This window comes from Suncus etruscus, chromosome 12 (genome assembly GCF_024139225.1).
Source record: "Suncus etruscus isolate mSunEtr1 chromosome 12, mSunEtr1.pri.cur, whole genome shotgun sequence".
NCBI classification, from domain to species: Eukaryota; Metazoa; Chordata; class Mammalia; order Eulipotyphla; family Soricidae; genus Suncus; species Suncus etruscus.
This window is the reverse complement of record NC_064859.1, coordinates 31,331,378-31,352,822: the sequence shown is the minus strand read 5'-3', so window position 1 is coordinate 31,352,822 and position 21,445 is coordinate 31,331,378. Positions and strand designations below refer to the sequence as shown.

Genomic DNA, 21,445 nt, shown 5'->3' with positions numbered 1-21,445 from the left:
CACATCGGTAGGGCATTTGCCTTGCAAGCGGCTGACCCAGGATGGACCTGAGTTCAATTCCTGGCGTTCCATATGGTCCCCCACGCCAGGAACAATTTCTGAATGCATAGTCAGGAGTAATCCCTGAGTGTCACCAGGTATGGCCCCCTTCAAAAAAAAAAAAAAACAAAACTCATGAAAAGTATCTGTGTTATTGATAGGATTTAACAGGAAGATGACCTTGTTGTGAGCTCTGATTAATGGAGAAAATCAGATTTCAGTGGGTGAAGAACAAAATAAAAATATTAAGAAGTAGGGGTGACTGGCAACTTTTTCAGGAAGTTTTGACTAAAAAGTGGGGAAGGGTATGTGTAGGAAAGGATAAGTGAATAAATGTATGCTGTTTTCTATCTTTCTTTTTTTTAAGATGGCAAATATTTAAACTTGCTCAGTGATTGAAAGCTAATGGTGAGACTGGATAATTAATAAAATTGAAATGAACAGTGGTGATGAGCTCTCCGAAGGCAGGAGCAACTGTTTCTATAAATAGATGGAAGAGGAGGAAACAGAAAGAGTTGAAGAGAGTTTTTAAGGATCTAGTGGAAGAAAGACATGGACATTCTCATATATGGTTTACCTACTATATAAAATAGAATTCAGCTCATCTTGGTAACTGAAGGAATATTTGTGAGCTTGCTGGTGGACCATGGGATAATTACATGATTTTCCAATTTTTTCTTAATTAAAAATAAATTGGTCTAAGTATTTTTTGCTACCAGTGTAAACTTTCCAAGGACCTAGATTTTGGTTATTACCTTTGAGAATTTGAAATGGAGGGATAGTAGGTGAAAATGCTGACACAGAACTTAGCACACAGATGCTTTGCAACAGGGTTTAGTGAATAAAGTTGAAGTTCTTGGGACACTTTCTGTGCATATGGAGAATCTTTCCAAACTTGTTTTACTGTTTACACAACTTATTTTCTTTCATGCAAACTTGCTCTTGTTGTAAAGAAATTATTCAGATTGTAATAATCATACCCTTGTGAACTGTAACAGGGCAGGTACTGTTTGCTTGTTTGGGCATTAGGCACTGTTTCCAGGAATAGCACAAATCTCTGCCACCAAGAACTGGGTTAAACTATTGCTAATGAGAACAGTGTGTCCATGACTGAGGGATGAATTCTGCTTTTCTTCTAACTGGGTGCTAAGTTCTGAGGAGTTTTGGCAGTACATAGATAATGTAATGGACAGTTTCTAAGGATTCTTTAAAGTGAAATGTTTGTTTCAACAGAAAAACTATACTGACATTGTCCCTACAGGGCAGAATGCTGTTTAAAGCACATTCTATAGCAGATTTCCTACAGCTTTCTTTTTTGTTCATTCTCCAGAGTAAGTTGGGCACTTAACTGATTTCTTTTTCTAATGAGAAGAAAACACGAGTGGCCCAGTCTCTCTTGCACATTTTGCAGAAAGTCACACAAGTGGTCTTCACTTTACAGCTGAGACTGCTTTACTAGATATTTAGTTGCAGTAGAATTCTTGGACACTGAACTCTACTCAAGTCAGCGAGAAAGAGTACTTATGCAGGGGTCTCAAACTCGCGGTCCTCTGTAAACATTTTGTGGCCCTGCCCTAGAGGAATCTATTTTGTTTTGTTTTGTTTTAGTTGTTTGGGTCACACCCCCCAGTGTTCAAGGCTTACTACTGACTTTGCACTCAAGGATCACCCCGACTTTGCCTCCTGCGGCCCCGCACCTCCTGAGCATTGCTTAGGTCTCCATGCCTACCCTCCAAAGTGTCCTGATTTTGGAAGAAATTGATAGTATCAAACTATTGGTACCTTTCCTTATGTGCAGACGCGTGTCTGTATGCATGTGTTTATGTGTATGAGAGATAAGAGGGGATGAATATATATAATTTATGCAAGTTAAGCAAAAGATCACTAGTTCGAGTCTTCCAAGCAGCAACCCTTAACTACTCTGGACTTTTAGTCCTTCTTCATATCTTATTTACACCATGTGACTCTTCTCTTTCCCCCATAGTTCACTTCTTTCTCAAACTTCTTCAATTAACAATCAAGACCTGGGACTGGAGAGTTAGCTTGGAGGTAAGGCGTTTGCCTTTCATGCAGAAGGTCGGTGATTCGAATCCCGGCATCCCATATGGTCCTCTGAGCATAGAGCCAGGAGTAACCCTGAGTGCTGCTGGGTGTGACTCAAAAAACAAAAAAACAGTCCAGACTTTCCCTGGGACCTGTATTTAAGTAGCTGCTTTATTTTTAGTTTAAAATTTTTCTTTCCCTTCCCTTTACTGTTTTTGCTATGATGAGGAGTCACATTCATTGCCTGTGGTACTCACTAAGGGTTACACACTCTAGTTGTAGTTTCTGCACACTTGGTTTTGTTGTGTGATTGTGGTACATGGGAAAATGTACAGTTTATTGAGTTGGGATCACTTTTGGCATATGGAGCAGTGCTGTAACTTGAACTCAGTATTGGGTCTGCAAAACAGGCACTATACCATTAAGCCATACCATTAGGTCTCTTTTAGCCTAAGGTGCAATGATCTAAGTGTGTGACATTTGGGAGAATTTGGGAACTCATGGCAAATACATGTATTGCAATTAAATGTTATGCTTTAATCAGTTCATACCAATACTTAGAATTGAGAATTACATTTCAAATTCAAAGTTAAATTCTTTTTTTTTTTTTTTTTTTTTGGTTTTTGGGCCACAACCCGTTTGACGCTCAGGGGTTACTCCTGGCTATGTGCTCAGAAATCGCCCCTGGCTTGGGGGGACCATATGGGACGCCGGGGGATCGAACCGCTGTCCGTTCCTTGGCTAGCGCTTGTAAGGCAGACACCTTACCTCTAGCGCCACCTTCCCGGCCCCCAAAGTTAAATTCTTAAGGTAGTAATTTAAGGGATTTAAACTTTTTTTTTGTTTTTTTTGGCCACATCTAGGGGTTATTTCTGGATCATTCTTAGCAGTGCTCTGGGGACCATATGGGATGCCAAGGATGAACCCACGATGCTAATGTGCAAGACAAGTGCCTTACTCACTGTACTATCTTTGAGGCCCCTTGGGGATATTTTGGTCTTGGTTTTGTTAGTCTATTTTTTGATCATACCCAGCAGATCTCTGGGCTTATCCCTGATTCTGTGCTCTCAGGGGTCACTCTTGATGGAGCTTAGAGAACCATATGCAATGTAGGGGATCAAACTTCGGTCAGCCATGTGCAAAGCCTTAGCCATACTTATTCATTCTTTCTTTTTCTTTCTTTCTTTCTTTCTTTCTTTCTTTCTTTCTTTCTTTCTTTCTTTCTTTCTTTCTTTCTTTCTTTCTTTCTTTCTTTCTTTCTTTCTTTCCTTCCTTCCTTCCTTCCTTCCTTCCTTCCTTCCTTCCTTCCTTCCTTCCTTCCTTCCTTCCTTCCTTCCTTCCTCCTTCCTTCCTTCCTTCCTTCCTTCCTTCCTTCCTTCCTTCCTTCCTTCCTTCCTTCCCTCTGTCTTTCTTTCCTTTCTTTCTTTCTTTTTCTTTTTCTTTCTTTCTCTCTTTCTTCCTTCCTTCCTTCCTTTCTTTTTCTTTCTTTCTTTCTTTCTTTCTGTCTTTCTTTCTTTCTTTCTTTCTTTCTTTCTTTCTTTCTTTCTTTCTTTCTTTCTTTCTTTCTTTCTTTCTTTCTTTCTTTCTTTCCTTCCTTCCTTCCTTCCTTCCTTCCTTCCTTCCTTCCTTCCTTCTCTCTGTCTTTCTTTCCTTTCTTTCTTTCTTTTTCTTTTTCTTTCTTTCTCTCTTTCTTCCTTCCTTCCTTCCTTTCTTTTTCTTTCTTTCTTTCTTTCTTTCTTTCTTTCTATCTTTATTTCTTTCTATCTTTATTTCTTTCTTTCTGTCTTTCTTTCTTTTCTTTTTCTTTCTTTCTTCTTTCTTTCTTTCTTTCTTTCTTTCTTTCTTTCTTTCTTCTTCTTTCTTCTCTCTTTCTCTTTCTTTCTTTCTTTCTTTTTCTTTCTTCTTCTTTCTTTCTTTTCTTCTTTCTTTTTCTTTCTTCTTTTCTTTCTTTCTTTCTTTCTTTCTTTCTTTCTTCTTTCTATCTCTTTCTTTCTTTCTTTCTTTTTCTTTCTTCTCTCTTCTCTCTCTCTTCTCTCTTTCTTCTTTCTTTCTTTCTCTTTCTTTCTTTCTTTCTTTCTTTCTCTTTCTTTCTTTCTTTCTTTCTTTCTCTTTCTTTCTTTCTTTCTTTCTTCTCTCTTCTCTCTTTCTTTCTTTCTTTCTTTCTTTCTTCTTTCTTTTCTCTTTCTTCTTTCTTTCTTTCTTTCTTTCTTTCTCTTTCTTTCTTTCTTTCTTTCTTTCTTTCTTTCTTTCTTTCTTTCTTTCTTTCTTTCTTTTTTTTCTTTCTTTCTTTCTTTCTTTTCTCTCTCTCTCTCTCTCTCTTTTCTTTCTTTCTTTCTTCTTTCTTTCTTTCTTTCTTTCTTTCTTTCTTTCTTTCTTTCTTTCTTTCTTTCTTTCTTTCTTTCTTTCTTTCTTTCTTTCTTTCTTTCTTTCTTTCTTTCTTTCTTTTTTTGGTTGTTTGTTTTCGGCTTCTGTTTATAGATACTGGAATGAAAACTAAAAGCATATTTTTGTTTTGGCAGCCAGAGATGATGTAAAGGACATCCTTTGCATGTGAGAGCCATTTGCTATGGTCTCATGGAGCTCCAGGCACTGTCAGAAATTAACCCAAAGCTTCAAGCTAAGAATAGCCCTGAGCACCACTGGGTATGGCTCCAAATAACAAAACAACAACAACAAAACAAACAAAAACAAAACATAAAATACCATTTCTAACTAAAGGTCAAATGCCTTATGTTAAAACCATTATAAACTGTGCTAGAGAGATGGTTTATCAGTAAAAAAAAAAAAATGCCTTACATGCTGCCACTTGCCACTTGCTGTCAGGAATGTTTAATTCCTGACACTATTTAGTTCCCAGAGCATCACTGTGGGCCCCAGCTGAGCACAGAGCCAGAAATAGTCCCTGGACACTACTAGTGTTGCAAAAAAAAAAAAAAAAAACAATAAAATAATTATGATGCTGAGACCTTATAGCACCATCATAAAGGAAGATTTTGGAGACCAGGAAAAAAATGTGTTTAGCTATTAGAGACTTAAATCACAGGAATTGTCTTCTTAACTTTTTCTAGTAAAATGATATTTTTGAAGTTTATTTAATGTAATAAAGTATTTTTCTCTAATACTTTCGTGAACTTTATATGCTTATGGCATGTATATCAAAGATGATTTATAATATACATGATTTTTGAAGGCTTTTCCTTTTGTTGAAACTTCCCTACTTGCTGCATTATGTCTCTGGCTCCTACCTATGACATTTGGTTTTTAATTAATCTTAATAGGAAGTGAAACTTCAATAAAAAGTATTTATTGAGGCTTCATGACTAAGTAAAAATAAATATTGAAAAATTAAAATTGGTTTTTTAGACTCACTTTGTTTAATCCTATGAATGTTAATATACTAAACTATTTTTCAAAGGTCTAGAATTAATATAATTCCAGTTGACATTCTGTCTGATAGGATTATTTAAGTTTGTATAAGCTTTTATTGGCTCAGATCTCTTTAAGATCTGGTTGGGACCACATGTGATGCCCAGGGGTTAACTCCTGACTCAGTAATGACTCCTAAGGTGCTAGTAAGGGTGTCTGAGTGTGGGTGGGGGGAGTGGATACAAAATGCAGGGGATTGAACCTGGGACAGCCACAGGTAAGGAAAGAACTTAACCTGCTGTATTGTGAAGTGATTCTCTTGATGAACATAAGTAATATACTCAGCCGTATGTTCACTGTCATTTTTCCTAATTTGAATTTAAAAAATGGAAATATTTATAAATATTGTACAAAAACTTCCAATAACTAAACATAATGTTGATGATTATAAAATAAATTTTAAAATCCTTTAAGAAATGTCAGTCAGCTGCATCATGGTGTGTGTGTGTGTGTGTGTGTGTGTGTGTGTGTGTGTCTCACATGCACGCACTTGTGCATGAGACCCAACTTGCTATTACCCAAGCCTCATCCAGTGTAGGCTGTGTTCTTTGCTGCTTTGTTCTTGGCAATTGGCATCCCAGTATTTAGAAAGAACAGTCTGGAGGGCTGTGGTTCTCACAAGATTGTCCATTCTATTTTCAATCATCATCCCTTTTTTGACTATTAACAACTGCTAAAGACTAGAGGTCTTTACCATGAAATGGGCAATTCCTGCTACATTAGAATAATTCAGGAAGAATAACTGAGATGAGACTTAGAGAAGAGCATTTCATTGTCCTTGGGTGGTATATGTTTGGGCCACACCCAGCAGTGTTCAGGGCTTACTTCTGGCTCTGCACTCAGAAATCACTCCAGGTAGGACAGGTGGACCATATGGGATACCTAGGATCAAACCTGGGTGACCATGTGTACCACCTTTTTTTTTTTTTTTTTGGTTTTCAATATTAACAACAAGCAAGGAAGTGTATTTATCTGGTCTTAGCAGTTAATATCGTATATTGCAGGGTAGAGGAAATGAGACAAGACTAGTTTTCTATGGAAAAAGCAGTTAACAGCAATAATTACATAGGAATCTGTGTATGTTATATTATCTGTAAAGAGATTGCCTGTACTGTAATCCTTGGAACATGAATCTGTAGAGTTTTTCCCTTTCAATTATTTTAGTTTATCCTTGTAACATTAGTATGTTACTATCCTACACACCTATAGGAAACTGAACAAATTAAAACAACTAACATCTGCTGAGCACTTATTTTGTGATTTTATTTGTCCAGTTCAGGGGTCTTCAAACTACGGCCTGCAGGCCACATATTGTATTTATTCCCATTTTGTTTCTTCACTTCTAAATAAGATATATGCAGTGTGCATAGAAATTTGTTCATAATTTTTGTTTTTACTATAATCTGGCCCTCCAGCAGTCTGAAGGACAGTGAATTGGCCCCCTGTTTAAAAAGTTTGAGGACCCCTGGTCCAGTCCCTTCAGGTGTTTCATGTCTAATACTATAATGTAATTGAAGGGAAAATTTGAGAAATTAACAAAAATAGATGAGGGTATAGGGTTTAGGGGGGCTAACAAAATAATGGATTCCTCTCATAAGCCCCAACTTTTACCCTTTCCTTCCTGGCTCAGGCATTAAAGTTTAATTTTTTGGAGTGGTTTCATTTATGTCAGTGCTCAGAAGCTACTCTTGGCTCTCACTCAGTGACCCCTGAAGTGTTTAGGGGACCATATGACATGCCAGGGATTGAACTGGGATTGCAGCATGTAAGGCAAAAAACACCTTTTATCTTCTTTACTACATTTTGATCCTGAAGTTTAAATTTAGATTATTCATTTTATTTTTTTATTTTTTTTAAAAATAGTTATGATTGTTGAACAGCCTCTTGAATCTTATTTATTTTATTTTTTATTTTTTGGTTTTGGGGTCACACCTGGCAGTGCTCAGGGGTTACTCCTGGCTCTACGCTCAGAAATCGCCCCTGGCAGGCACGGGGGACCATATGGGGTGCCGGGATTCGAAACACTGTCCTTCTGCATGCAAGGCAAACACCTTACCTCCATGCTATCTCTCCAGCCCCAGTTATTCATTTTAATTAAATTAACTTTTTATTTTAAATTAAATTTTGAAATTTTAATGAAAATTTCCCTTATTTTTAAATATGTTTTAGAAAGATTTACTGGGGGTGTGATTCACTGGTAAATCCTTTGCCTGCATTTTATCCTTGACCCAGCCCCCACTCCCAAAGATGTCTAAAAGTTAAAATATTAAGGAAGTAACTATTCTTGCACACATCTAGATGTATGATGTAAATCTGATGCCACCTTCCTCTGAAGGACAAGATTAAACTAACTGGAAAAAATGGTGAAGAAAATTTTGGTTTTACCTTTGCCTTATTTTGGAAGTGGGATAATTTAGGATCATCTATGTATTTCTCCAGAATTGAGGTAGATCCACAATGCACTAGAAATATTTACAGATGAGGAGCCAGAAAGATAATACTGTGGATGAGGCACTTACCTTGCATGTGGCTGACCCAGGCTTGATCCCTTGTACTCGATATAATCCTCAAGCCCACCAGGAGTGAAATCTGAGTGCAGAGTCAGGAGTAGACTAACTTTGTAGACTAACATCCCTTTTTAAGCACTCAATTTTTTTTTTTTTTTTTTTTTTTTTTGGTTTTTGGGCCACACCCGTTTGACGCTCAGGGGTTACTCCTGGCTATGTGCTCAGAAATCGCCCCTGGCTTGGGGGGACCATATGGGACGCTGGGGGATCGAACCGCGGTCCATTCCTTGGTAGCGCTTACAAGGCAGACACCTTATCTCTAGCGCCACCTTCCCAGCCCTTAAGCACTCAATTTTAATTAAAATTTAATTTACTTTTTAAAGTTTCATCCCCCTTCCCTTTATTCTTGCTATGATAATTAGGGGACTGTATACACACATGGCTTGTTTACTTACTCATGGCTCTGCACTCAGAGATTATACTTGGAAGAGCTTGGGGTACCATATGTGGTGCTGGAATCTATGATATGATATATAGATCGAATCTATGTCAGCCAAATTCAAGGCAAGTGTTTTATCTGCTGTACAGTAGCTTAAAATCATGAACATAGGCTTGTAAGGTAGATGCTGCAAGCCACAACTCTATTCTTCAGGTTCCATGAACTATTTCTGGATCAGGGGAACTTTCCAATAAATATTTGAATTAAATGCCAGAAGGGCCTGTGACATTATAGAAATTGCAGTTGAAACCAAAATCCTTAAGGCACAGGAAAATAACACTGGATCAATTTAACTTCTCATGAGTTGTCTGAATTACTTCTCTCTTTACTTTAATTTTCAGATTCAACCTTATGAAAAGATAAAGGCTCGGGGCTTACCTGATAATATATCTTCTGTGTTGAACAAGCTAGTGGTGGTGAAACTCAATGGTGGTCTGGGAACCAGCATGGGCTGCAAAGGCCCTAAAAGTCTGATTGGTGTGAGGAATGAGAATACCTTTTTGGATCTGACTGTTCAGCAAATTGAAGTATGTAAACTTTCATCCTTGTTCATGAGATACTAAAAGTCCTTTTTAGTTTGTAGGCTGTTTAAATGTCACCTTGTAAAAATAGTATGTGAATTTGAACTAATCAAAGAGCTTATTAATATTTAGCCTCTTTATTAATAAAGATGTTTGGTGTTTTTCAGGGCAAAAAAATATTTCAGGGCAAATACTTCGGATGATGAAAAGACCCAGTAAAAGTATTTGATCTTTAAATAGCATTTGTGCTTGCTGAGATCCCTGGATCTATTTTGATTTATATTTAATCCTACCCCTTTTTGTTTCTAATGGTAGCCTTTATTAGAGTTGGCATCACTTGACTGGCTGTATAGCCCTTTTCTTTAGGAATGCCAGGCAGAATTAAACATATCTTTTTATAAGGAATGAACTGAAATTGTTACTGACCTTTCTTTTTAGATGAATTCATTAATTGGGACTGTTCAGGTGCAGTGATCCTGCCTTTTTTACTTTTTATCACTAGTGTCTGGTGTGGTGCTGGCAACTATTGATAATACTAGTAATAGCAGTGGCTAACATTTATGCTGCATTTATTGTGTAGAAAATATTATTCTATGTATATAAATTGATTCATTTGTTTTTCTCAACAACTCTATAAGAAAGTATAATGAGATGTTCTTGGAGTGTTGGGTTGAGGTTTGGTTATCCCACAGTTCCTAGAAGGGAAAGGATATCCCAGACCCCCTATACAGAGGTATATATATTACAATAAGTAATCCACACAAATATGGAGGTTATAGCAGGCAAGAAAACTCACATTGCAAGCTGATCACCAGGGGGAGGGGAAAAAGACAGATGAAAGGCAATGGCTTTGAGAAACTATTCACCCAATACCCGTCAGACAAGGGGCTAAGATATACAAGTTACTGACAGAACTTAACAAGAAAAATACATCTAACCCCATCAAAAAATGGGGAAAAGAAATGAACAGTTTCTCAAAGAAGAAATACAAATGGCCAAAAGGCACATGAAAAAAACGTTCCATATCACTAATGATCAGGGAGATGTGAATCAAAACAACAATGAGGTACCATCTCATGCCATAGAGACTGGCACACATTACAAAGAACAAGAACAATAAGTGCTGGCAGGGATGTGGGGAGAAAGGAACTCTCATTCACTGCTGGTGGGAATTCCATCTAGTCCAGCCTTGCTGGTAAACAATATGGAGATTCCTCAAAAAACTGGAAATTGAGTTCCCATATGATCCAGCTATACCACTCCAAGGGATATACTCTAGGACAGTGGTCGGCAACCTTTTTTTTCAACTGAGCCATATCTTGCCAAAACCACGATTGAAATTTATTTTGAGAGCCACACAGGATGCGCACTGACAGAGGCTAGGAGCAGAGAGAGTCCTGACTCCTGGAGCGGCCGCCTGGCACACAGAAGAGCCAAATTAAAAGTGTAAAGAGCCACATGTGGCTCGCAAGTCGCTGGTGCCAACCAGTGCTCTAGGAACACAAAAATGCAATACAAAAATCCCTACCTCACACCTATATTCATTGCAGTGCTATTTACAATAGCCAGACTTTGGAAACAACCAAGATGCCCTTCAACAGATGAATGGCTAAAGAACCTGTGGTAGGGGCCGGGAAGGTGGCGCTAGAGATAAGGTGTCTGTCTGCCTTGTAAGCGCTACCAAGGAACGGACCGCGGTTCGATCCCCCGGCGTCCCATATGGTCCCCCCAAGCCAGGGGCGATTTCTGAGCACATAGCCAGGAGTAACCCCTGAGCGTCAAACGGGTGTGGCCCAAAAACCAAAAAAAAAAAAAAAACCTGTGGTAAATATACACAGTGGAATACTATGCAGCCGTCAAGAGATGAAGTCATGAAATTTTCCTATATGTGGATGGACATGGAAACTATTATGCTGAGTGAAATAAATCAGAGAGAGACACAGAATAGTCTCACTTATCTATAGGTTTTAAGAAAAATAAAAGACTTTATTATAATAATGCCCAGAGATGAGGGCCAGAAGGACTGGCTCACAATATAGGAGGGTTGAGTGCAGTTAGAACACTAACAACTACCATGACAATGTTAATGAGTGAGAGAAGTAGAATGCCTGTTTCGAATACAGGCTGGGGGTGTGGGTGGAGGTAGATGGGGTGCATTGGTGGTGGGAATGTTGTACTGGTGAAAGGGGGGGGTGTTCTTTTTGTGACTGAAACCCAACTACAGTCATGTTTGTAATCACATTGTTTAAAGATTAAAAAATAATAGTTATTTTTTTTTTTAAAGAAAGGCAATGGGAAAACAAGACCAACAGAAAATAATTAAGATACAAATGAGAAATATTTGACAAATGGGAACTATTTCAAAGGCCTCAATTTACCTCATAAGGTACAGCTATTGTGTCCATTTTACAGATGAGGAAACCTGGGCACAGAGAGGCTGAGTTACTTGATCAAGGTTTCCAAGCTAGCTAGTTAGGACAGAATTAGATTTTTTAGTACAAATCTGTGTACTTTTCTCTCTGTCGCCTCATAATACTTCCTAGAAATCGGTAAGAAATCCATTGGGATGGAATTTGCAATTCTTGACATTAATCTAATACCAGGGAGCTTTGTCTTCACAAAACTTCACACTTTTATTTTTATCCCCACAGATAAATAAATGTGCTATAAAATCAGAGTAAATTCTTGGTCAACTTTTGTCTGTGCAGTAAAGTAAGTAAAGTAGCCAGTAAAGTTTAGTGGGCTGGACATGCAGACCCAGAAACAGGCTTGCCAAGGTGAAGGTAGAAGAGATCCTGGCTGTGCTGGTGGTGGCCTGTCACCTCACTGGACTTCACTGTAGCCATCTGTAAAGTGAAGTTGTAGTTTGCTCATATATATTTTTTGCTGATATATTATCTATGTATTTGATTACATATGTAATGTGTTTAACATGTTGCAATTAACTATTAAGAAATTGATTTTATTTTTAAGCTGGGTAATCTGGGTAATCTGTCAATTTTCTTCCTAGCATTTGAACAAAACCTACAATACAGATGTTCCTCTTGTTCTAATGAACTCTTTTAACACCGATGAAGATACCAAAAAAATACTACAGAAGTACAATCACTGTCGTGTGAAAATCCACACTTTCAATCAAAGCAGGTATAAGAAATTTTGAAGAAGTTATCCTGGAAAAGAAGGACTTCTTTGTATCATTTAAATAGAGCGACTTCAAGATGTAGATAAGCAAAAGATTAATATTTGCATGTGTTTGATACCTTTAAAAGCTGAACATTTGCCAGTAGATAATTGTGTTATAATCACTGATTCTTTAACTTATGATTCTTAAAATTTGTTTGGTATTCTGAGCCTACCCTGTTGGCCGGCAAGGGTGTACTTCTGTTCACCTAATGCCTTTGGGGACAGAGAATGTTTCCCAGTGAGGACCAGGAAGGAACAGTGAGGCTGATGATCCTAGAGAGCTTTATTCCTCCTGTGTTTATATAGCACCAAAAGAGGGAGGAATTGGGTTATCAAAGGTTGCAGGACTTAGTATGGGGGTAGGTTAAGTGCTGAAGAGAGGGTTAGTATGAACCTTGGGGTTTAGAGATGCCACGGAGCAACACAGTGCTGCTAGGTTTTTTTCTTCTTTACCCACAGCTCTCTGTGAGGGAGGAGGGATGGCCTTAGCTCAAGCCCAGTTTAGCAGTCATGGGGGGATGGCACCCCTTTCTGTGCTGTCCATCCCCATCTAAGGTTAGGTGGCTCGGGAATAGCCTCACAGATGGCATCCAACAGTTTTCTGTTCCATATCCAGAATAATTGAGGATACCTTAGGTCTTATATATTTGCTCTCCAAGTGGATCTATCAATATCCTCCATTAGTCAAGAATTTTGTTGACCTCTTTCTGACAAGGAAAGAATTCATTCAATAACCTGATTAAGCTTGAGTGAAATTTAATAAATCATGGTAAAATATACTTTGGAGAAGAGGAGAGTAAATATAAAAGAAATTCAGATGAATTGTGATAAAGCTAAGATAACTTTGCAAACAGGTTTCTGTGTAAGGGTGAATACAGGTCTCTGGACGTGAATAAAAAGGAGATTTCTTAGGTTGTACCATTAGTTTCTATGTTTAAATTTACTCTCCCATGGACTCTTTTGTGGCAGGTATTCTGCTTACATTTACTGCTTGAATTTTAGTCTGTTTAGTGCTAATACCTCTATGTCCCTACACATGTTCTCACTAGTTGTAGGAAACAGACATTCCTGAGTGCTAAATCGCTGCTAATTTTCTGAGAAAGAAAGGGCACCACCACCTCTGCATGTACCTTCGTGATTTATGTACAGTTTTTCCCAAATAGATCTCAGGAATAGTTCCACTGTCAAGAAATTACAGAAAATGTAACAAGCACACTAATAACATTTCTTCCTTGCAGAGTCATAAAACATTGATAACTTTCATATTTTTCTAGGGAGATAGAGCTCAGCGGGATAGAACACATGGTATCCTAGCATAGCCCGCAAGGCCCCAGAACTTCTGTGACCACAGAAACATTTTAAAAGCTAATGTTAATATTTAGCAAACAGATGGTCTTAAGTGGACTCATGTCAGACTAAATAATTTCAATGGAGAAAATTTTATTTAAGCCTAAATGCATTGTTTTACTTGAAATTCTGGAATTTTTTTGAGTTGGTATTAAAAAAAAGAACGTTTTTTGTTTGTTTCAGGTACCCAAGGATAAATAAAGAATCTTTATTGCCAGTAGCAAAAGATGTGTCTTACTCAGGGGAAAACACCGAAGCTTGGTACCCACCAGGTCATGGTGATATTTATGCCAGTTTCTACAATTCTGGTTTGCTGGATACTCTTATAGGAGAAGGCAAAGAATATATTTTTGTGTCTAATATAGACAATCTGGGTGCCACAGTGGATCTTTATATTCTTAATCATTTAATGAACCCACCCAATGGAAAACGCTGTGAATTTGTCATGGAAGTCACGAATAAAACACGTGCAGATGTGAAGGTAAATATCAAGGAAGCTGTTTGGGAATTCATCCTCACATTTCCTTGGTTACATAGTTCACACTTAAAGTTTCTATTGTGAGATACATCTATGCACTTGAATGCATATTATATCTACAGCATTATGAAATGAAAGAAATATATACATCCTTTGATATGTAAATCAGATTTCTAGTATTATTAAGAGTAATTTTAACAACAAATAGTTTCCCATAATATATGGAATAAGTTTGAATCATGTGAAACCACTTTGGATACATTTGTTCAAATGTTAATATTCCTTTATTACTTATGCTTTTCATTGTTCTTTTAGTGAAAATGTATATTTCTATATAAATGGTACTTCTGTATTTTTAATCACTATTAAATTTCTCTTATAATAAAATGAAGTTACTGACTAAACAGTAACACAGGTGTTACAGCACTTGCTTACATGTGGCCAGTGAAAAGTTGGACCCAGTGCTCAGTGTATATGGTCTGAACACTGCCAGGAATGACCCCAGAGTACAAGAGATAGAAAGCCCTGAATACTGCCAGCTGTAGCCACAAACAAAGCAGTTACTGAGTACAATGCAAAGATTGTTTCTTTAAATTTGCATGTTTAATTTGTTTAGTGGGATGACAGCTGGCCTTTGATGAAATAGTATACAAGAGTTTACAACATATACACGAGGAGGAGGAAAGGGCAGTTTTTGAATACTGCAATGGTCAGTTCCCAGATTGGTTTCTATACCTTTTACAAGTGTTCCTTTCTCATATATCTCAGTTTGACCTTGTGACTACAAAAAAATTCTTAGATCGAGGTCAGTCAGAGGAGTGCCTAAGTGGTAGGATTGATTGGTGGGGAAGGTGCTTTGGGAATAAGTCCCTACAGAAGATCTGAGAAATAAGGAAGACTAATTTATTCCAAGGGCTTTTATTATAGACAGGAAGGGGGGTATTTAGGATAGAACTATTTTCAGACTAAAAAAAAAATCATTGTTAATGCTTTCTATTTCTGGATTGTAATAATCAATATTTTTTCTCTGACTTTCATAGATTAAGCAGTATATTATGATTGTGATTGAGAGAAATGTGGAGGCACTTACCCTCCTGCCCTTTTCTTTTCTCTTTTTTGTCATTCTAGGGTGGAACCCTTACTCAGTATGAAGGCAAACTGAGACTGGTAGAAATCGCTCAAGTGCCAAAAGCCCATGTTGATGAGTTCAAATCTGTATCCAAATTCAAAATATTTAACACAAACAATCTCTGGATCTCTCTTGCAGCAGTTAAAAGATTACAAGAGCAAAATGCTATTGACATGGAAATCATTGTGAATCCAAAAGTAAGCAAAAGTTGGGGCCCATTGGGAATTCCCTGGTTCCTAAAGTCATGGATTACATACAGATCCCTCTGACCTACTTTCAGTAGGCTGCTATTTTGGTTTTTACCGGCCTTTTGGCTGAAAGCACTCACATGATGTTTTAACATCTTTGGTTCTTTATTATAAAATGGAAATATAGTATTGAGCCCAAGAGTTAGGGAATTGAAAAAACAAGGTGGTTGGGCATAAATTCTGAAACTTCTGTCCTTCGGTGGATTTCTAAAATCCATCCCCCAAATCATCTAGTTCACATAGAATTAAATTATTGGTACCTAAAATCAGTGTTTTTCTCCCCTCCTTTTTTGTAGACTTTGGATGGAGGCCTGAATGTTATTCAGTTAGAAACTGCAGTAGGAGCAGCCATTAAAAGTTTTGAGAACTCTCTAGGTATTAATGTTCCCAGGAGCCGTTTTCTTCCTGTCAAAACCACATCAGATCTCTTACTTGTGATGTCAAACCTCTACAGCCTTAAAGCAGGATCTTTGACAATGAGTGAAAAGCGTGAATTTCCTACAGTGCCCTTGGTTAAATTAGGCAGTTCTTTTACAAAGGTATGTAATTACAGATGTATGACATGTGCATTAATATTATACTTAAATGTGTATATATAGCTACAATACATATGCAAGTTGGAATTTAATTATAGTCTCTGCTGCTAATCTTATTCTATTCTTCCATCCTGGTTTTTAAATGACAAAAATTGATACACTTTATTTTTATCTGTTTTTTGCTTTTTGGGCCACAACCGCTGACACTCAGGGGTTACTCCTGGCTTTGTGCTCAGAAATCATTCCTGGCTTGGGGGATCTTATGAGTTGCCAGGCGAATCTGCAGTCTATCCTAGATTAGCGTGTTAGCATGGCAACTGCTCTACTGCTTGTGCCACCGCTCCTGTCCCAAGAAGTGGTACACTTTAAAGCTTAATTGCTAAAGAGTAGAAAAGATTGTTTACATTTTAGAACATTTTATTTTTTATATTTGGAGGTCAATACTGCTTTGATCATTGAGAGAATGTTCATTCTGATTCAGCAATTTCTTACTGAGCTCCTACCATATTCTGGGTGGTGCTGGGCACCAGTAAACAAAATAGACAAGGCCTTGTCTTCATGAATATTTTAGTTGAGAAGGACAATACTTGACACATCTCTTAGTGATGGGACCACTATGGAGAACAATAAAGTAGGAATAGTGAATGTAGGTTGTGGTAGTGTAATATTACATTGGTGGATTAAATATAATTTTTCTGAGAAATAGGTAACATGTTGATACTAGTATTCAAGATAAGGTAGTTTTAAGTATATTAAAGTCTTACTTTAACATGGTAAGTAAAATACACACACACAATCAAGTAAACACAAGGTTAACAAATGACAGGACAAACGTTTATGGCTGGCCTGTGAAATCCTGCCATGCCATTTAAGTCTGTTCTAGTCCTAGTTGAAGTTAAATGCCAGTTGGTATGAAGTGATAAATGCCTTCTAAAACAGAGTGGAATAATTCAAGTTCTGTGGCTGGGCTGGGATTTGTACACCAGCATCACACACTTTAGGAATCTCCCGATTCTTTGAAGCCACTTTCATCTGCCTTGGTAGAAAAATATGACAGGTCCCACCAACTTCCCATATCCTTTAATAAAGATTTGTCATTGTTTTGGCTAGCTTTAGCCTACTTTCACTACAGCTCTCTCTTGCCTCTTTTCCTTTACCAGAGTAAACTGACTATCCCAGTTTAAGAATAAGGTCTGAATAGGCCAACGGCTAATTGTTCTGAGGAAGGCTTGTTCTTAGAAAACTTAGCAAAGGTGAGAGGGAGCACTAAATAGGCCCGTGGATAGTTGGCTAGATTGTACAGATCTTTGTAAGTGAATATTTGGAATATAGCCTTTTGAAGGGGTGAAGTGATCTAGCTGGTAATAATCAAGGAGACATGGACAAAGCTGTTGAAATCCTAGCAAGAGGAAATAGTGGAGTGGATGAAGTTAGTAGCAGTGGAAATAATAACTTTTATAGACTGAAATATTTTAAGAATTGCACCTATTGTATTTGCTGTTGGAAGAGATGGGAGGGAATGGGGCCGAGGAGGGTGGAGTAAGGCTAAAGAAGAAGAATAATTCCAAGATCATTGGCCTGTGCAGCTGAAAGCATGTACTGCCAATTACTCAAATGGTGGAAGACTTACATAGAGTAGCAGGGGTCTCAAACTCAATTTACCTGGGGGCCACAGGAGGCAAAGTCGGGGTGATCTTTGAGTGCAAAGTCAGTAGTAAGCCTTGAACATTGGGGGGTGTGACCCAAACAACTAAAACAAAACAAAAATAGATTCCTCTAGGGCAGGGCCACAAAATGTTGTACGCGGGCCGCGAGTTTGAGACCCCTGGTAGGGTTTGGTGAAAAAAGATGGGAATTAAAATGGTACTAGAAGGCATAGAAGATGGAGAGGAGATACAAGTAGTAGTATTGGTGACAAAGGAGTTACAGATGAGAAACTGGGTATAAAAACATTTCATGAAAGAGGGAGAGATTTGTATTAAGTGCTTCTGCTGATTCAAGTAAGATGAAACTTTAATTCAATCTAATGAATTATCAATATTGAGGTTTTAGAACCTGACTGGAATGAATTTAAAAGAGAACATGAGAAAATTGAAGATATTGTTGTAGATAAGGGGAGTGGGGTGGAAACAGTGATAATGCTGAGAAACTTGCACCAATGGAGGAAGGAATGGAGTTGGAACATATGCATGAAACCTGTTATTAGCAAACAGTAATAAATCTGTGTGCTACAAATTAACTTTTAGAAGTTATGCCTTAACTTCTAAAATTTAAGAAATTATTAAAAATCGGTTTTTTTGGGGGCGGGCCACACCTGGTGATGCTTAGAGGTTTACTCCTGGGCTCTGCACACAGAAATTACTTCTGGGTGGCTTAGGGGACCATCTGGGATGCCAGGGATCGAACCAGGGTCGGCCACATGCAAGGCAAATGCCCTACCGCTGTGCTCCAGCCCCTATATAAAAATATTTTTAATTTAAATCCTGCACCACCACTCTGGCTGAATAGGTTCTTCCCAAAAATCTGTGTGGCCTCAAACAATGTTTTGTAATCAATTATCTTTTTTAATATAATATTTCTCTGTTAATCTATTGAGACAATTTACATGGTTCTATTTTTATCTCAGGTTCAAGATTATCTGAGAAGATTTGAGAGTATACCAGATATGCTTGAATTGGATCATCTCACAGTTTCAGGAGATGTGACTTTTGGCAAGAATGTTTCTTTAAAGGTACACTGCTATGCTTTACAACTTTTTGAAACAGCTTAAAAAAAAAAAGATTTACTATTATTTCAATAAATACTTCTTAGTTTCAGTACTACTTTTTTTTTTTTTTTGGATCATACCCGGCAGTGCTCAGGGGTTACTCCTGGCTTTATGCTCAGAAATCACTCCTGGCAGGCTTGGGGGACCACATGGGATGCCGGGATTTGAACCACCATCTTTCTGCGTCTAAGGCAAACGCCAAACCATTGTGCTGTCTCTCCAGCACCCTCAGTACTTCTAGTACTAGATATTTGTCAGAGGGAAAGGATAGAGGGACCACAACACCCAGTGGTCCTTAGGTTATCCCTGACACAGTTCTTGAAGGCCACTGCCTGCTCTACTTGGGGGTCTCACTGTTGTAGGTGACTATTTGAATGTGAAATCTGTTCACAGTAATAGCAGTATAAAGTTTTTGTCTATTGCTTACTTGATCATCTCAGCCAATATCTGTATACACATATAGATTTTATTGCGGATAAATTCATCTAAATAGTTTTACTGTAAGACATGAAAAAAAATCAGTAAACTGTTCTAAGTAAATATGAACCAAAACACTACCTTTTTGATTTTTTTTTGTTTGTTTTTGGTTTAGGGTCACACTCAGCAGGGCTCAGGGGTTGGGTTATTCCTGGCTCTGTGCTCAGAAATCACTTCTGGTAGGCTTGGGGTTTGGGGCACCATATGGGATGCCAAGGATCAAACCCCTAGGTCCATCCTGGGTCAGCTGGATGCAAGGCAAACATCCTATTGCTATTGCTCAGGCCCACCATTTTTGATTCTTTGTGAAAGCCTGGTAATGCTGGTGCCAATCATGTGCTGATACTGGATCCATTTACCACCTCTAGCAAAAAGACAATGGAAAGGCTTAATACAAGTGTCCTTGTTATTTTTACTTATAAACTATTAACACATAAGACAATCACTTCATCGTATATGTAGTGAGAGTTGTAAGAAAATTAGTTGTGTTTTAGCTGCAGTTCAAAGTGTACTCACGCTTTTTATTTTCCCTGTCACTTAGGGAACAGTCATCATCATTGCCAATCATGGTGACAGAATTGACATCCCACCTGGAGCAGTATTAGAGAACAAGATTGTATCTGGGAACCTTCGCATCTTGGACCATTAAAATGAAAATTACCTGTATGACTTCTACTAATTATGGGCTACATAATTTCTTACAGTGAAATGTTCTTTAGGATTGTAAAGTAGGAAGGTACTTTGCTGTGTTACGGTACCTACAGTGTTAATTTTTAAAGTTTTCTGCAGTATGCTTTTAGTTTAAGAAAAGCACCAATGGAAGCAATATTTTTCTTCTTTGAAGAGGCTCCTGAAAGTCAGTTCATTTTAAAGTGCAATACTGCTTAATCTTAAAACTGGGGCAGCTTTGTTGAAAGATCTTTTAACAGAGGCCTCAGTGATGGTCACTTTGAATTGTTTATGATTTCAAAAATAAAGCTGTGAAGCACTCTATGTGTATACTATACCTTTCAATGCTAACTTTATGAAATGAAGTAAAAAGGTTTACTTTTTGCTAAAGTTATCAGTTTGAAGATTTGCTCTTAGAATATTTTAGTACTCATTGACAATTATTTAATAAATCCAGATATTTTCATTTCTACAAATTTTAACCACATCATTATTGCCATAGGAATTAAACTTGAATGTATACTTTTTTCATCTAGTTTTAAAGTTGGGATACTGGCTATGCTTTATTACATTTATCTAAACATTGTGGGTGGGAGGGCAGACAGAGGTGTAGGACATTTATTTTATTCCTTGTTTTCTAGTATTGTGAGTGGGTTTATAGCTTTATAAAGAGTTCCCTTTCTTTTCAAGCTTTCTTTAAGCTGCTATTCTCACTGAAATATGCTTATGAATAATCTTTCAAATCAGGCCTGCTCGTGGTTTAATTTGTGCCTTTTGAAGAATCCAAACATATTTTCCAATTCTTCCATACTTGTTTTGAGTAGGCTACTTGTTTAAAGTTTACTGTATACTATTAAAAAAATTTTGTCTTTTAAAGTCTGGTTATTTTTTACAGCTTTATTTTAGACAGACAAATTAAAAAACCAATGACATTCCTCTGTAATGATCAAGAAAAGAAAACAGGATTTCCTTTTAGGTATCCAAAGGACACAAAATAAGGTTATTTCATTGTACATAAAACGTTAGGCACTCTGACAGGGTTAGACAAGATTCCTGGTGTGAACTGAGGCACAGGCACTTTCCTTTGTAGAGTGCTGCTGATTCTGATTTTGAAGGTAGGTAGGTAGGTATAAATTTTTAAGTAACATACTCCTCACCTTTTATTTCTGGCCTCTCCATGGCAGACTATTATAAATCTTTTATTTCTTCTGGATCTTTCATATACACATCAAAAGTTAATTTAAAAACAAGAACCCAGGGAGACCATACTTCTGTGTTAGCTAAATTAAAATGAGAACGCATGGTGGAATAACATGTTTTCTTACCTTTGCTAGAAATAAATCCCACCAATCCTTCATAGATATTTTTATAAAAGTACAGCATTAAACTGTAGCTTTTCATAAGCCACTTCTGAAAAGTATTAAGTTAAAAAATGCACCAATGTCAGTATCTTATTCTTTAGTTATTACGTATGATCAACCTTTCAGGTATTTTGACTACTCTGCAGGCTTTTCCCAGCTGACATACCGTGTAATAGAGATATTATATATTCAACACACAAAGCCTTAAACTTGTC

General features: G+C 37.4%; 1 protein-coding gene across 1 annotated transcript in view; it reads left to right on the top strand.

The window, feature by feature from the left end:
• Positions 1–20,735, top strand: part of UGP2 (UDP-glucose pyrophosphorylase 2) — a 24,175-nt gene extending 3,440 nt beyond the window's left edge. Inside the window, exons 2-8 of the mRNA XM_049784581.1 lie at positions 8,856–9,041; positions 12,046–12,179; positions 13,749–14,046; positions 15,172–15,369; positions 15,717–15,959; positions 18,583–18,687; positions 19,742–20,735. Coding sequence (XP_049640538.1) covers positions 8,856–9,041; positions 12,046–12,179; positions 13,749–14,046; positions 15,172–15,369; positions 15,717–15,959; positions 18,583–18,687; positions 19,742–19,849 — 1,272 coding nt within the window. The 3' untranslated portion in view covers positions 19,850–20,735. The remainder of the gene's footprint in view (positions 1–8,855; positions 9,042–12,045; positions 12,180–13,748; positions 14,047–15,171; positions 15,370–15,716; positions 15,960–18,582; positions 18,688–19,741) is intronic.
• Positions 20,736–21,445: the final 710 nt, after the last annotated feature.